The sequence below is a fragment of the Caretta caretta genome, chromosome 11, assembly GCF_965140235.1.
Source record: "Caretta caretta isolate rCarCar2 chromosome 11, rCarCar1.hap1, whole genome shotgun sequence".
In the NCBI taxonomy this organism is placed as follows: domain Eukaryota; kingdom Metazoa; phylum Chordata; order Testudines; family Cheloniidae; genus Caretta; species Caretta caretta.
Window position 1 is genome coordinate 64629134 of NC_134216.1, and position 14768 is coordinate 64643901.

Genomic DNA, 14768 nt, shown 5'->3' on the forward strand with positions numbered 1-14768 from the left:
GTATGTTTTATTAAGCCAGACCGAGGTAGGTTGTAACACTGGCTGTATTCCTCCACTGAGAACAGAAGAATTCTATGCAACCTTCAGTCTAATTCTTTGCTTCATTCAGCCATTAATGGAATAACTTTCCCTAGATCAGTGGTTCTCAAACTAGGGCCGCTGCTTGTTCAGGGAAAGCCCCTGGCGGGCCGGGCCGGTTTGTTTACCTGCCGCGTCTGCAGGTTCGGCCAATCGTGGCTCCCACTGGCTGCAGTTCACCACTCCAGGTGAATGTGGGCTGCAGGAAGGGCGGCCAGCACATCCCTCAGCCCGCGCCGCTTCCCGCAGCCCCCATTGGCCTGCAGCGGCGAACCACGTCCAGTGGGAGCCGCGATCGGCAGAACCTGCAGACGCAGCAGGTAAACAAACCGGCCCGGCCCGTCAAGGGCTTTCCATGAACAAGTGGCAGCCCTAGTTTGAGAACCACTGCCCAAGATGACCCGTGGAACAGGGGCACTGCAGAGGCCATATTTACACATTCCTGTGGCAGTTCAATGATGAGACAGAACACAGCTTTATGCAAGAAAGCAGGCTGGTCAGCTGAGATGGGCGATTCTGCCCCCCGCCTTCCACCTTCTCCTTTTATTATATTTCTCCCCCCTAAGCATTACACACTGCTACAGCAAAAAGATACACAAAAGAATGTATGACGTTGATTAATATACTTAGTTGCATCTTTTAGCTACTACAATCCTGGTTCTCAGGCCTTGAGCCCAGGCTAAGAAAGCCTCCCGCAGTTACTGTCCCAACAATCAAGTTTTCATGGTTCATATCTAGCCCTTGTCCTTGGATAGAGCAATGTGTGCATTGCTTCTACAAAACAGTCAAGGTGTGCCCTGCCTGCTTCCAGGTGGAGTAGCTAAACATGAACCCTTCATTGTTGTGGCAGTTCAATGATGAGACAGAACACAGCTTTATGCAAGAAAGCAGGCTGGTCAGCTGAGATGGGCGATTCTGCCCCCCGCCTTCCACCTTCTCCTTTTATTATATTTCTCCCCCCTAAGCATTACACACTGCTACAGCAAAAAGATACACAAAAGAATGTATGACGTTGATTAATATACTTAGTTGCATCTTTTAGCTACTACAATCCTGGTTCTCAGGCCTTGAGCCCAGGCTAAGAAAGCCTCCCGCAGTTACTGTCCCAACAATCAAGTTTTCATGGTTCATATCTAGCCCTTGTCCTTGGATAGAGCAATGTGTGCATTGCTTCTACAAAACAGTCAAGGTGTGCCCTGCCTGCTTCCAGGTGGAGTAGCTAAACATGAACCCTTCATCCCCCCGTTTTTTATTTAATGATAATTGGCCATCTCATTGTAGCCGTCAATTTGTTTTGTCATGCTATTTAACTCCCAGACAGACAAGGACATAACTTGGGGAGCTTTCCAGGGCAAAATTTCACAAAATCTTAACAAGGAAGGAATACATTGTACACAGCAGCAGCAAAAAATAAGCCCAATGATTACAAACACAAAATAACCAAAAAGCTGTCGCAGCCATTCTAGAGAGGGCAGCCAACCTGTAAGCCAATTCCAAAAGCCCTCAAACCCCAGATCTTGGCGTATGTGTGTTGTAAGATTGGCCAATTCAGCCAGTCTAGTTTCTATAGAGCGACTATTATCAGTTAAATTAAAGCAACACATGTGCTGAAATGTGGAGCAGCCTAGATGGTGTTTTAGGAGCAGAAAATCAATGGCTGCTCTGTTATCCAAAATTGCATCTCTTAATTCGTGTTGTTCTGTGTTAAGTAAGGCAATAGCCTGGGATGTTGTATTAATTGCCTTTGCTGCAAAGCATGCCAGGTTATTTAAAGTTCTGGCTGAATATGTGGCAAGCGCGGGGACCCCAACAATAGAGGCCGCTAAAGCAGTATACTCAGCACGACTAAAAAGCTCAACATCTGCAATACAATCATCTGAAAGGGGTACACTTCTTTTACTACGATTTTGTCCAGCAAAAGGCAATATAAGGGTCATTCTACTAAGACAGCAAAGGGTGCCATCACTTAAATTTGCAGGAATATAATTAAAGGTGCGTGAGCCGCAAGTAAAAAACCATCCTGATGGTAGGATGATATGGCCATAATTATATGAAACATTAACAGCATGGGAACAATTTAAAAGGGGTTGAGAAAGTTTTCGACAGCCCAAGGGCACCTTTGTACTAGTGCAGTTAACTATACGCGCACAAGTAACATTGTGAGCCCCGGCCGGGTACGGTGTGTGGAGGGATATAGCCGTGCGAGGCAGAGTATAGTTGGCTGGGCCCCAATTAGCCATGCTAGAATACTGGGAGGAAAGATTCGCATAAGCAGAGAACAGTGTCTTATTCTCCATCTCCTCAGGGTGATGACATACTGGAATAAGGCATGTGCCTAACAAATCTCCGGCTGCTACAGAATTAGATAGACAAAAGTGGGTAACATTTGCTATTGAAGCCAATCTTTCCCATATGTTATATGTCATTCGGGCTCGTAGCGGGGGAAGCGCGTCCGAGCCAACCCCTACAGGAAATAGCAGGCACAAAAGGCACACAATCATCACAGAATTAGCAGTGATTTGGGCAAGAATCGCCACAAACAAAGTCTCAGGAGTCTCTGGCTGTTGATCTGCTGCCAGCCTTCGTTGGGCCGCGGCGACCAATGCTTTTACTGCTCCCCATGTCACGGGCCGGTTTGGGACACTACGCCTCCTCCGTTTCCGTCCCGTCGTTGTCGACTCGGGGGGCAACGCGGTCTCCTCCAAGGTCAGCTGAAACTCTGGTATGGGATTCGACAGTCCCTGGTGCCATGCCATGTTGTTTAAGTGCCGGTCGCACACACCGAGCTGGAACCCACAACGGTCCTGCAGGGAGAGACACAGCAGCATATCCCCGACCCCAAGTGATTAGAGGTACTGGGCCCAGCCACTGTGGATCGGGCAGCTGACGATAAAAGACACGCGGTCTTTCCAGTACCTCAGATTTGTGAAAATGCCGATCCGCAGGGGTCTGCTGATCTGCATTCAATGTTAAATTATTTAAAGAAAACAAGAGGATATGCATTTGTTGTTGAATATCTCCTAAGGTTCGGAGACGCAGCTCCCCTTGTTTTAATTGTTTGTCCAGCAAGGTTTTGAGTGTGCGATTGGCACGTTCAACAATGGCTTGGCCCGTAGAATTATAAGGGATGCCGTGTTTAAGACGGACGTCCCAGTGGGCACAAAAGGTGGAGAGGGCTGCAGAGCAGTAGGCTGGGGCATTATCTGTTTTAATTCGGCAGGGGCGACCCATAACAGAAAAGCAGGCCAGCAAATGGTGAATAACTTTGTTAGTGGCTTCCCCACGTTGTGGGGTTGCCCAAAGGAAGCCCGAATAAGTATCAACGGAAACATGTAAAAACGAATAGGGGCGGAATTGTGGCACATGAGTAACATCCATTTGCCACAGCTGATTTGCTGCGGTACCTCGGGGGTTAACGGCATAAGAAAAGGTAGGAGCAGCAGCAGCACAGTGGGGGCAGGAACGAACAATGGAACGTGCATGATCAGCAGGAATGTGAAACTGCCGGGCCAAAACAGAGGCAGACTGATGAAAAAAGGCATGGCTTTCAATGGGGTCAGAAAAAAGGGAATTTACCTGACCACGTAACGCGCGATCGGCGCGTGCATTGCCCTCAGTGAGTGGCCCAGGTAGAGGGGTATGACTGCGAATATGAGCAACAAAGTAAGGGAAATGACGAGTGGCAAGAAGATGCTGCAAAGACAAAAACAGGCGAAGGAGGTCTGCATCCACCTGAGGGGTAATGAGGGCAAGGGGTAAATGATCAAGTACCTGATAAACATAATGGGTATCCACAATTAAATTAAAGGGACAATCAGCAAAAAGTTGAAAGGCCAAAATAACAGCAGCCAATTCTGAACGCTGTGCAGAACGCTGAGGCAGGGTAAAACGAGAATGCCAACGAGGGGGGTCACCCAACTGATAAGTGACTACACCTCGGTGGGGAGAGCCATCAGTAAAAAGAGTGACAGCGGAAACAATGGGTTGAGAGCGGCTAAGACGATGAACAACTAGGGGCACCTTTTGGGTAATGACCAAGCGAGGATCTTTTGGAGGATTGTAAGAAATCTCTCCCACATAATCACAAAGAGCAACCTGCCAGGCCAAGGAGGTGTGGCACAAAGAGTCAAATTCAGTACGGGACAAGGGGAGCACAATGGCAACTAAATCAGTGCCAGTGAGTTGCACTGCACGGTGGCGGGCTTTACGAACAAGATCAGATAGGGCATCTAAATACGGATAAATATTTCGAGGAGGGGTGGATGAAAGGTATAGCCATTCTATAATAGAGACGGCTGTGTCTGTACGGGGTACAAACAGAGCCGCAGTTGGCGTATGAGGGGTGGCAAGAAGAACCAATCGTAAGGGACGGACCTCTGGGAGTCTGTCCACAAACTGCTGACTCAATGCTGCATTGATTTGTCGAATGCAGGCAGTGTGCTTTTCAGTGATGGCAATAACTGCACCCGGTGCCCGGGCTCCACGGAGGAGCTCAAACAACGGCTGCAGCATTGAAGTGGGGAGACGAAAGTAGGGCCGAATCCAATTTAAATGACCCAAGATCTGTTGCAATTTAACAAGGGTTAGGGGTTGAGGTAGAATTAATTCCGGACGAACCGGAGCAGCATAGGTTTGTAAAACCTTATATCCGAGGTAGTGGTAGGGATAAGAGCGTTGGATTTTTTCTGGTGCCACTAACAGGCCATTTTGGCCGAGAATCTGAGATAAAGATTCAAGCTGTTGTGCCGTGACCCGGGGACCACTTAGCAAAATGTCATCCATGTAATGGTAGACCTTTAGCGAAGGGTACCGGGCACGAAAAGGGGCAAGGGCCCGATCCACAAAAAGCTGACACAAGGTTGGACTATTTTGCATTCCCTGGGGCAAGACCTTCCACTGATATCTTTGAGAGGGTTGCTGATTATTATATTGTGGCACCGTAAATGCAAATTTTTCACGATCTTGAGGGCAAAGGGGGATGGTAAAAAAACAATCTTTTAAATCTAACACACAAAGTTGATCGGTTTGAGGAATTAAATTTGGATTTGGCAAGCCAAATTGCAAGGGGCCCATAGGTTGGATTCGTTTATTTATTTCCCTTAAATCATGTAACAGTCGCCAAGCACCCGATTTTTTCTTAATAACGAACACCGGGGTGTTCCAGGGACTAGTGGAGCTCTCCAGTCGCTGTGCTTGCAAATGCTGCTGCACAAGCAACTGAAGTGCTTTTAGCTTTTCTAGAGGGAGGGGCCACTGGTCAATCCATACGGGCTCTAAGGATTGCCACACCAAGGGTAATGCGGAGGGCACGGTGGGTGAGGGAGGGTTTTGGGCCATCAGATGTTAATATCGAGGGTGGTGTCCAACTTTGTAAGTAAGTCACGGCCCCAAATATTAAGGTGGACAGGGAGCACAAAAGGGCGGATAGTAGCAAGGGTACGGCCTCCCGGTTTAGAGACCGTGACCCAAGACAAACTTTGGCGCCCGGGTTTACTACCCCCGATCCCCCACAATTCTTTAGAAGGAACCGTAGGCCAACTAACCGGCCACTCCAGATCACGAATCACCGTAACGTCAGCTCCAGTGTCCACCAGCCCTGTAAAGGGAACATCATTTAAGAGAAGTGTTAACTGAGGTTTCGAGGGGCGGACTGACATTGTCAGAGCAACAAGTGGAGAAGATGCGCTGTGAGACGGCGAGTGAGACAACGTCGATCCAAAGCCGCCTCCGCCCCGAGTTCGATCCTCGGCAGCTGGCACCTGATAGGGGACTAAAATCAATTGTGCAATTGACCGTCCACGCGGGAGCGACTGTGGAAGATGAGTCCACACCTGAACCTTAACAATGCCAGTGTAATCAGCATCAATGACCCCTGGAATGACAAAAAAGCCCTGTTTTCCAGCATGAGAGCGAGGGAGAACAAGACCTACAAAGCCGGCAGGGAGAGGTCCCGTCACCTGTGTAGGTATGGCACAGACCTCCCCTGGCAGCCGAAAGTCAGTGTCCTCCTTCATGATCAAATCAAGCCCTGCACTTCCAGCAGTCGCTGCCCTCATAGAGTCTATGGATTTTAAGGCAGAGGAGCTGTTGTCTGAGTGGGAAACACCCCCGTTTGGCCCTGGGTTCGGGGGGGACCCGTCGCGCGGTTTCCCGACCCGCTACGACACTGATTAGCCCAGTGATAACCTTTCCCACACTTGGGGCACTTCTTTGAGGGTCGGGCTGGTGCCTTAGATGAGCGGCACTCCCGCTGAAAATGACCCTCCTTACCACAGCGGTAACAACGCTTCCCCTCCTTCCCAGTTTTTCTGAGGGCGGCAGCCAGAACTCCAGCCTTGTGGGCATGTGTGCCAATGTTCTGGCACGCCCGCAGCATGTCTGAGAGCTCTAAAATACCAGAGGCTTGTGCTGCCTGGAGAGCACGGCGGCAATCCTCGTTTGCATTTTCAACTGCCAATTTTAACAGGAGCTCGTGAGCTGCCTCAGTGTTATCCACCTGCCGGAGGATAGCCTCATGCAATCTGTTAGTAAAATCCAAAAAGGACTCTGAGGCACCCTGACGGATACTGACAAAGCTTTTGGTAGGCTTGCCTGAATCCGGGATCTTCTTGAAAGCATGTTGGGCACAGGTGGAAATAATGGGGAAAATGGCCTGAGGGAGTTGAGACTGCATTTGAATAGTAGCAAACTGGCCCTCCCCTACCAACTGATCATATATGATAGCCCCCGCGTGTATCTGAGCTTGGCGTTCTGCCATCTGCCGAAACTCACTAAGCCAAATAACATACTGACTAGGTGATAACATCATGCGCAGCAGCGTTTTCCAATCCTCAGGGACTAGGGAGTACCCAGTACCTATCCCTTCAACAAGACCACGCACAAAAGTGCTAGTCAGGCCAAACTCACGAATTGCTTTCCTCACCTCTCTAACCACCGAGTATGACAAAGTGGTCCAGGTGCCCACGGGGTTGCCCTGGTCATCATTCTGCCAGGTCACCGGGCAAACTGAGAGCAGATCAGCCAGCTCCTCCGCTGTAAGATCTGATCGAGCTTTCGCCACGTGAACCATTTGTTGCACCAGCGAAAGCTTCTGAGCAGATGCAGATGACCCTCCGGGGGGCCCCGGAGCATGGGGCCCCACGGAGGGAGGGTGATCACGCACTGGCTCCGGTGGGGAAGGCAAGGGAGGCGGTGGTAATGAAGACACTGGGGGCAAGGCAGGGAGAGGGGGGGCTGTGGGTACGGGAGAGGGTCTTTCCGAAGTGACACGCTGGGTTGTATCAGTAGAAGGGGGGATAGCTGCAACGGGGATGGCTACAGGAGCCGACGGGCGTGGCGAGAGCACCAGCCTCGTGAAAGAGGGCCTATCCGAGGTGACACGCAGTATTGCGTCGCGACAGAGGTGCCAGGCATGTAAAGCCTGCACGGGCGCCCGAGGCTCTTCGTGCAATGTCTGGCCCAATCGCTCCCAGTCCGCTAGCTTAAGGCTTCCGGCTTCAGGATACCACGGGCACTGGGCACGCACCTCCTGTAGCAGGAGAGTAAGTGCTCGAGCCGGGCAGTCATGCTGAGCCTTACGCAGCAAATACTGCAGCTCATTGCGGTGTTGCACTTGCAAAGCAGAGAGGGAGCTTCCCATACTTACCACAATGAAAAATACTCACCGGGATCCACGAAGCGGATGAGTGACGCGTCTGAAACCCTTGCCGGGCGAGGTGAGTGCTGAGGGCCCCACGTTTGGGCGCCAGTTGTGGCAGTTCAATGATGAGACAGAACACAGCTTTATGCAAGAAAGCAGGCTGGTCAGCTGAGATGGGCGATTCTGCCCCCCGCCTTCCACCTTCTCCTTTTATTATATTTCTCCCCCCTAAGCATTACACACTGCTACAGCAAAAAGATACACAAAAGAATGTATGACGTTGATTAATATACTTAGTTGCATCTTTTAGCTACTACAATCCTGGTTCTCAGGCCTTGAGCCCAGGCTAAGAAAGCCTCCCGCAGTTACTGTCCCAACAATCAAGTTTTCATGGTTCATATCTAGCCCTTGTCCTTGGATAGAGCAATGTGTGCATTGCTTCTACAAAACAGTCAAGGTGTGCCCTGCCTGCTTCCAGGTGGAGTAGCTAAACATGAACCCTTCACATTCCCTTGTGTTTGTTTTCATCTGTGGTATAGCACCATTATGATGGTTATTGTGGTGGACATTGAGTCATTGCAGTGTATGGAGCTTTCAAAATTATGGTGACTTTGTGGGGTCATGGCACCTTTCTGAGGAGAATTTTGTGGGGATGAATCATAACAGTTAGTGAAAATTGGTTAGGACTGAAAATCAGACACCCCGTATGTGATCTCTGCAGCCTCCATTTTCTTTTGGAGTCGAGCTGTTTACAGTGCGCACACTTTAGAAGTTCCTTGTGAGGGATTTTATCAATTCAAGCTGTAGTTTTCATTTTAAATCTCTCAGAGCAGAGGTATCTTTCAGAGCAGGAGAACGTTTTAAAGTACGACTCCTCTAGTATGGCTGACAGGACCCTAACTACGGGCACCCACCTACAAAAGTGAAAGTGGATTAACTGGCTGCACAAATTGCTCAAAGTAAAATCAAAGAAATGTAAATAAGTGGTATAGGCTTCTCAAAAGAACATAAGAATGGCCCTATGATTGATCTGGAGGATGGTGTGGATTGCACCCTCAGCAAGTTTGCGGATGACACTAAACTGGGAGGAGTGGTAGATACGCTGGAGGGTAGGGATAGGATACAGAGGGACCTAGACAAATTGGAGGATTGGGCCAAAAGAAATCTGATGAGGTTCAACAAGGACAAGTGCAGAGTCCTGCACTTAGGATGGAAGAATCCCATGCACCGCTACAGACTAGGGACCGAATGGCTCGGCAGCAGTTCTGCAGAGAAGGACCTAGGGGTGACAGTGGACGAGAAGCTGGATATGAGTCAGCAGTGTGCCCTTGTTGCCAAGAAGGCCAATGGCATTTTGGGGTGTATAAGTAGGGGCATTGCCAGTAGATTGAGGGAAGTGATCATTCCCCTCTATTCGACATTGGTGAGGCCTCATCTGGAGTACTGTGTCCAGTTTTGGGCCCCACACTACAAGAAGGATGTGGAGAAATTGGAGAGAGTCCAGCGAAGGGCAACAAAAATGCTTAGGGGACTGGAACACATGACTTATGAGGAGAGGCTGAGGGAACTGGGATTGTTTAGTCTACGGAAGAGAAGAATGAGGGGGGATTTGATAGGTGTTTTTAACTACCTGAAAGGTGGATCCAAAGAGGATGGATCTAGACTATTCTCAGAGATAGCAGATGACAGGACAAGGAGTAATGGTCTCAAGTTGCAGTGGGGGAGGTTTAGGTTGGATATTAGGAAAAAACTTTCACTAGGAGGGTGGTGAAACACTGGAATGCGTTACCTAGGGAGGTGGTGGAATCCCCTTCCTTAGAAGTTTTTAAGGTCAGGCTTGACAAAGCCCTGGCTGGGATGATTTAGTTGGGATTGGTCCTGCTCTGGGCAGGGGGTTGGACTAGATGGCCTCCAGAGGTCCCTTCCAACTCTGTTATTCTATAATTCTATTGGGTCAGACCAAGGGTCCATGTAGCCCAGAATCCTGTCTTCCGACAGTGGCCAGTGCCCCAGAGGGAATGAAAGAACAGGTAATCGTCAAGTGATTGCTCATTCCCCAGTTTCTGGCAAACAGAGGCTAGGGACACCATCCTTGCCCATCCTGGCTAACAGCCATTGATGGACCCATCCTCCATGAATTTATCTAGTTCTTTTTTGAACCCTCTTATAGTCTTGGCCTTCACAACATCCGCTGGCAAGGAGTTCCATAGGTTGACTGTGTGAAGAAATACTCCCTTTTATTTGTTTGAAACCTGCTGCCTATTAATTTCATGTGGTGACCCCTAGTTCTTATGTTATGAGAAGTAGTAAACAACACTTCCTTATCTACCTACGCCTACACATGACTGGTGTAGAGACTCTTTTCCAAGCTGAAAAGTCCCAGTCTTATTAATCTCTCCTCATACGGAAGCAGTTCCATACCCCTAATCATTTTTTTTGCCCTTTTCTGAACCTTTTTCAATTCCAATATATCTTTTTCAAGATGGGGCGACCACATCTGCACACAGTATTCAAGATGTGGGCATACCATGGATTTATATAGAGGCAACATGATATTTTCTGTCCTATTATCTATCCCTTTCTTAATTATTCCCATCATTCTGTTAGCTTTTTTGACTGTCGCTGCACATTGAGTGGATGTTTTCAGAGAACTACCCACAATGACTCCAAAATCTTTTTCTCTTTAGTGGTAACAGCTAATTTAGACCCCTTCATTTTATATGCATAGTTGGGATTATGCTTTCCAATGTGCATTACTTTGCATTTATCAACAATAAACTTCATCTGCCATTTTGTTGCCCAGTCACCCAATTTTGAGAGATCCTTTTGCAGCTCTTCATAGTCTGCCTGGGTTTTAGCGATCTTTAGTAATTTTGTATCATCTGCAAATTTTGCCACCTCACTCCTTTTTCCAGATCATTTATGAACATGTTGAATAGGACTGGTCCCAGAACAGATCCCTGGGGGACATCACTATTTACCTCTCTCCATTCTGAGAACTGACCATTTATACCTACCCTTTGTTTCCAATCTTTCAACCAGTTACCAATCCATGAGAGCACTTTCCCTCTTATCTCGTGGCAGCTTACTTTGCATAAGAACCCTTGGTGAGTGACCTTGTCAAAGGCTTTCTGAAAATCTAAGTACACTATATCCACTGGATCCCCTTGGTCCACATGCTTGTTGACCCCCTCAAAGCCCTTTACTAAAGCCATGTTGACTCTTCCTCAACAAATTATGTTCATCTATATGTCTGACAATATTGTTCTTTATTATAGTTTCAATCAATTTGCTCAGTACTGAAGTCAGGCTCACAGGCCTGTAATTGCCAGGATTCACATCTTGAATTAATGTCATTTGAGACTTTGATGTGATAGTGGGTCAACTCAGTGGCCTTTACTGCAAGTAATAATTAATACAGTACTTCTGCAAATATAGTACCTCCTGCAGAAGTTTGCTTCCAGATTTTAATCTGGAAATTTGGCAAGTTATTTGTTTGATCTAGTATTTTGGTTTTTTAAAAAGATCAACATTAAAATAAGAACATCCCTTTTGAGATCAGTAAGTCCTATACAGAGTGAGACATTCTGAGCTGGTGTCAGCACTGTGGAAAGTTTTGGCTCACAGCTGCCATCTATTAATTGACCCATCCCCTAAACTACCTAATTAGAGTGATTACTAGTGAAAAGATGATTTTGCATACAAGTCACATATTGATAGAAGAATAAACTGGTGGCATGATCACTTAAATGAGCTCAAAATATAGGTGTAATAAATAATCTTAAATATAATTTTTTTAAAATTTTTTGCTGTTTAATGTACTTCTGCTTGTGATATTGGACCAAATTGTGACATTGACTGAAATTATTCAAGATGTGGGAATATAATATAAGTAAAGATAAAATGGTTTTTGTGTGCCCACTAGCCAACCTGATCTTTTTTTTTTTTTTTTTCAAATGACAAGTTTGAAACACTACTTAAAACCTTAAGTCTCCCCTCATTGGCAGTGGAAATTATCTGCCCTATTTTTCAGCTGTACATATTCCATAACCTCACACCTCACTCAAAAGTTCACAGAGATGTGTCAAAATGAACTATAAGGAGAAAGACAGCAGAGTGATAGAGGTCGGAGTAACTGCATCAAGAAACCTTTTACTTGTTTTTTCCCCTTAGTGTAAGTCAGTACTGCATGTCATCTCACAAAGAAATGTGGATAGAGGTCCTTCCTGAGTTCATGTAGATGTGTAATAACTTGGGACAAAACGCCACAAGAATCAACTACTTTGAGGTATGTCAGTTTTCATGCGTTGTTGAATTTAACACTCCCCCAGGGCCTGATTTTCACATTTTCACTGAGCATCCACATACTGATTCTCAGAGGTGCTGAGCACCCTTTGATGTATCAAGGCCTCTCGAGTTGGGCATGCAGAAAGCAGGTCACACAAAATCCGTGCGAATTTTTGAATGATTTTGGGATCAGTGCCCAGACAAAAGGCAACAACGACGCATGAATATACAAGTGTAACAACCTGAGTGTTAAGCTGCACATTGTCAGTCGCACATGCCTTTTAAAGTTTGTCCAGAGAATTCAGACTCACTGAATTGGTTTCAGATTACATTAAGTGTTTGGATTACAGGATCATTGGCCCAATCAGGGGTTTGAGACCATAATTCACACATATGGTGCTGGTGGTTTATGCCTCACATAGCTCCATTAAGTTTTCTATTTTTTCAGAATAGCCCAGAGCCAACACGTTATGCAGATACCAGTACAGATCCAGCTTCCAGTACACGACATATGTACTGACAGTGGCAGATTAGCCACGGGGCCAACGGGGCCCATGCCCAGGGGCCCTGGCCAATTGGGGGCTCTCCAGAAAAATGGGCACCTCTCCCACCCCAACCCGCTCTGCCTGTCCGACACTCCTGCTGAGGAGTGGGGGAAGCCCCCGTGCTCCAACCCCTCTCCCTGGCAAAAGTGCCAGGCAGGCAGGGCAAGCCCCCACACCCTGACTCCACTCCCCAGCAGGAGTGCGGGGCGGGGCAAGCCCCTGTGCTCCAACCCCCACTTTCCCGGCAGGAGCACCTGGGAGGTGAGGAGGACTTCAGGCAGAAGGCGTGGGGAGGGTCCCCCACTTGGTCTGGCCCAGGGCCCCACAAACCCCTACTCTGCTTTGTGTACTGATGTCTGAACAAAACCAAGGTATATCGCACGTTACCAGTGTTTGCTGGCAACATTGCAACAACAAACCATTACTTTCACATGGCATTTCTCTTAATGGCATCACTATCTTTAGCATGGAATAGATGCACATGTAACCCTTCTGCCCGTCAGAGTTGGCAGCAACAAGGGCCGGGTTCAGTACCTAGGGGTTCCATTCCAATAACACTATGCAAAACCAGCTCAAGCCCCCACCCAGTGACCTGGAACAAATCTATATATCACCCCCCCCACATGCCTCTAAGAGGCAATACTTCCCCTCTTGCAAGCACAGAGTCTGAGTGTAGGAAAAGCCTTTTAATAACAGAGAGAAACAGTGTGGCATTATGTTGGGGAAACACCACCAACAGGATTCATAACACAAACCACAAGCAAAAACCCACCCCAAGCAAATCGGGCCATGTTCTTTCCCTTTGGTTCTTGAGTCCAGCAACCCAAAAGTCACCCAAAGTCCCAAAAGTCCAACAACCCCAAAGTCCAGGAACCCAAAAGTCTCTGTCCTTGGTGAGTCCAGAGTTCAAAAGTTCATCTGCAGAGTTTTAACCCCCCCAACCTGTGTGGAAATGGGGTGGGGGGAGTAAAGGGGCACCTTACATGCTCTGACCTTGTGAGCCACTCTGCCAGCTGCTCCTCTCCAGTAGCCATCCTGCGAGCCGCTCACCAATATATCTTCAGGACCCCTACTACTTAACACAGTACTCACTGATTTCACCTCTTTAGTGATTTCACCTCATAGTAGGAAAGCCCCAGTGCTGGTGCACCATTGGCCCAAAGTGATCCCAAGTACACTATTAGCCTAAAGTGATTCCAAATTTAGATTCCAGACTCCCACTAGAATCTAAATGAGCTCTGCTATTACACAGTGGAGAAGGTACAGTTGGTACTTAGTGCCCTCAGAAGGTACCCATACCACAAGGCATGAATGAATGCCCACCTCTCTCTTTCTCTCACTTCACTGGGCTTTGGAACCCATGACCCTTGCCTAGTGAGTGCTGCTTAGTTGATGGCGAGTCCCTCCATCATAACAAAAGGCCAAGTACAGTTTCACTGTCCTTGATTCAAATAATCAGGATAATAACAGTTTATTCTTCCTGCCCCAATAACAGAGAAACTGGGGCTCCTACAGCAGCCAAAGTGACCATCTAGGTGGGGTGGGTGTGCTTATGCAAATGAATCAGCCCCTGAAGTTCTTTTCCATAACCCACCACAACTCACCACCAGATGTCAGGGTAGAGCTCATCCTGACTCTGATTACACACAGACATGAAAAGGGAGCACATTTATTATGCCTAACATTTTATGTCCCAGATTGTCACTCTGGGTCTGATCCCATGACCATTAATGTCAACTGAAAGACTCTCATTGACTTCAGTAGGCTTTGCAGTCCCTTTGTCACTGCACCATTACGATTTTTTTTTAATTGAGCTCACATCACCTGTGACTAAGATGAAGCACTTCACAAGAGTGTCTCTGGCTATTATGAACGCCAGTGCGTGTGCGTGGCACAAAACAGACTAACACTGAGTTGTGTTTCCTTAGACAAAGGTACATGACAGCTGGCCACTACTGCTCACTTTCTTTCTGCACATTGTTATGCAAAATGCTTAGAGACTGCTAACAATCAAAAAAAGAAAAGGAGGACTTGTGGCACCTTAGAAAGTAACAAATTTATTAGAGCATAAGCTTTCGTGAGCTACAGCTCACTTCATCGGATGCATACTGTGAGCTGTAGCTCACGAAAGCTTATGCTCTAATAAATTTGTTAGTCTCTAAGGTGCCACAAGTCCTCCTTTTCTTTTTACGGATACAGACTAACATGGCTGCTACTCT

The 14768-nt window shown here is 47.4% G+C and overlaps 1 protein-coding gene across 1 annotated transcript; it reads right to left on the reverse strand.

The window, feature by feature from the left end:
* Window positions 1-553: 553 nt before the first annotated feature.
* On the reverse strand, window positions 554-7733 carry LOC125645176 (uncharacterized). Its single transcript, XM_048870362.2, has 2 exons — window positions 7001-7733; window positions 554-2882 (listed from the first exon to the last, which is right to left on the reverse strand). Exons 1-2 carry the CDS (start codon window positions 7715-7717, stop codon window positions 1332-1334), a joined length of 2268 nt encoding a protein of 755 aa, XP_048726319.2. The 5' UTR covers window positions 7718-7733; the 3' UTR covers window positions 554-1331.
* Between the last annotated feature and the right edge of the window lie 7035 nt (window positions 7734-14768).

Coding starts and splice junctions, on each gene's coding strand:
- LOC125645176 (XM_048870362.2), bottom strand. CDS start 7,717: ATGGGAAGCTCCCTCTCTGCTTTGCAAGTGCAACACCGCAATGAGCTG. Junction 2,883..7,000: donor CATACTCGGTGGTTAGAGAG/GTGAGGAAAGCA, acceptor CTCTCCCTGCAG/GACCGTTGTGGGTTCCAGCT.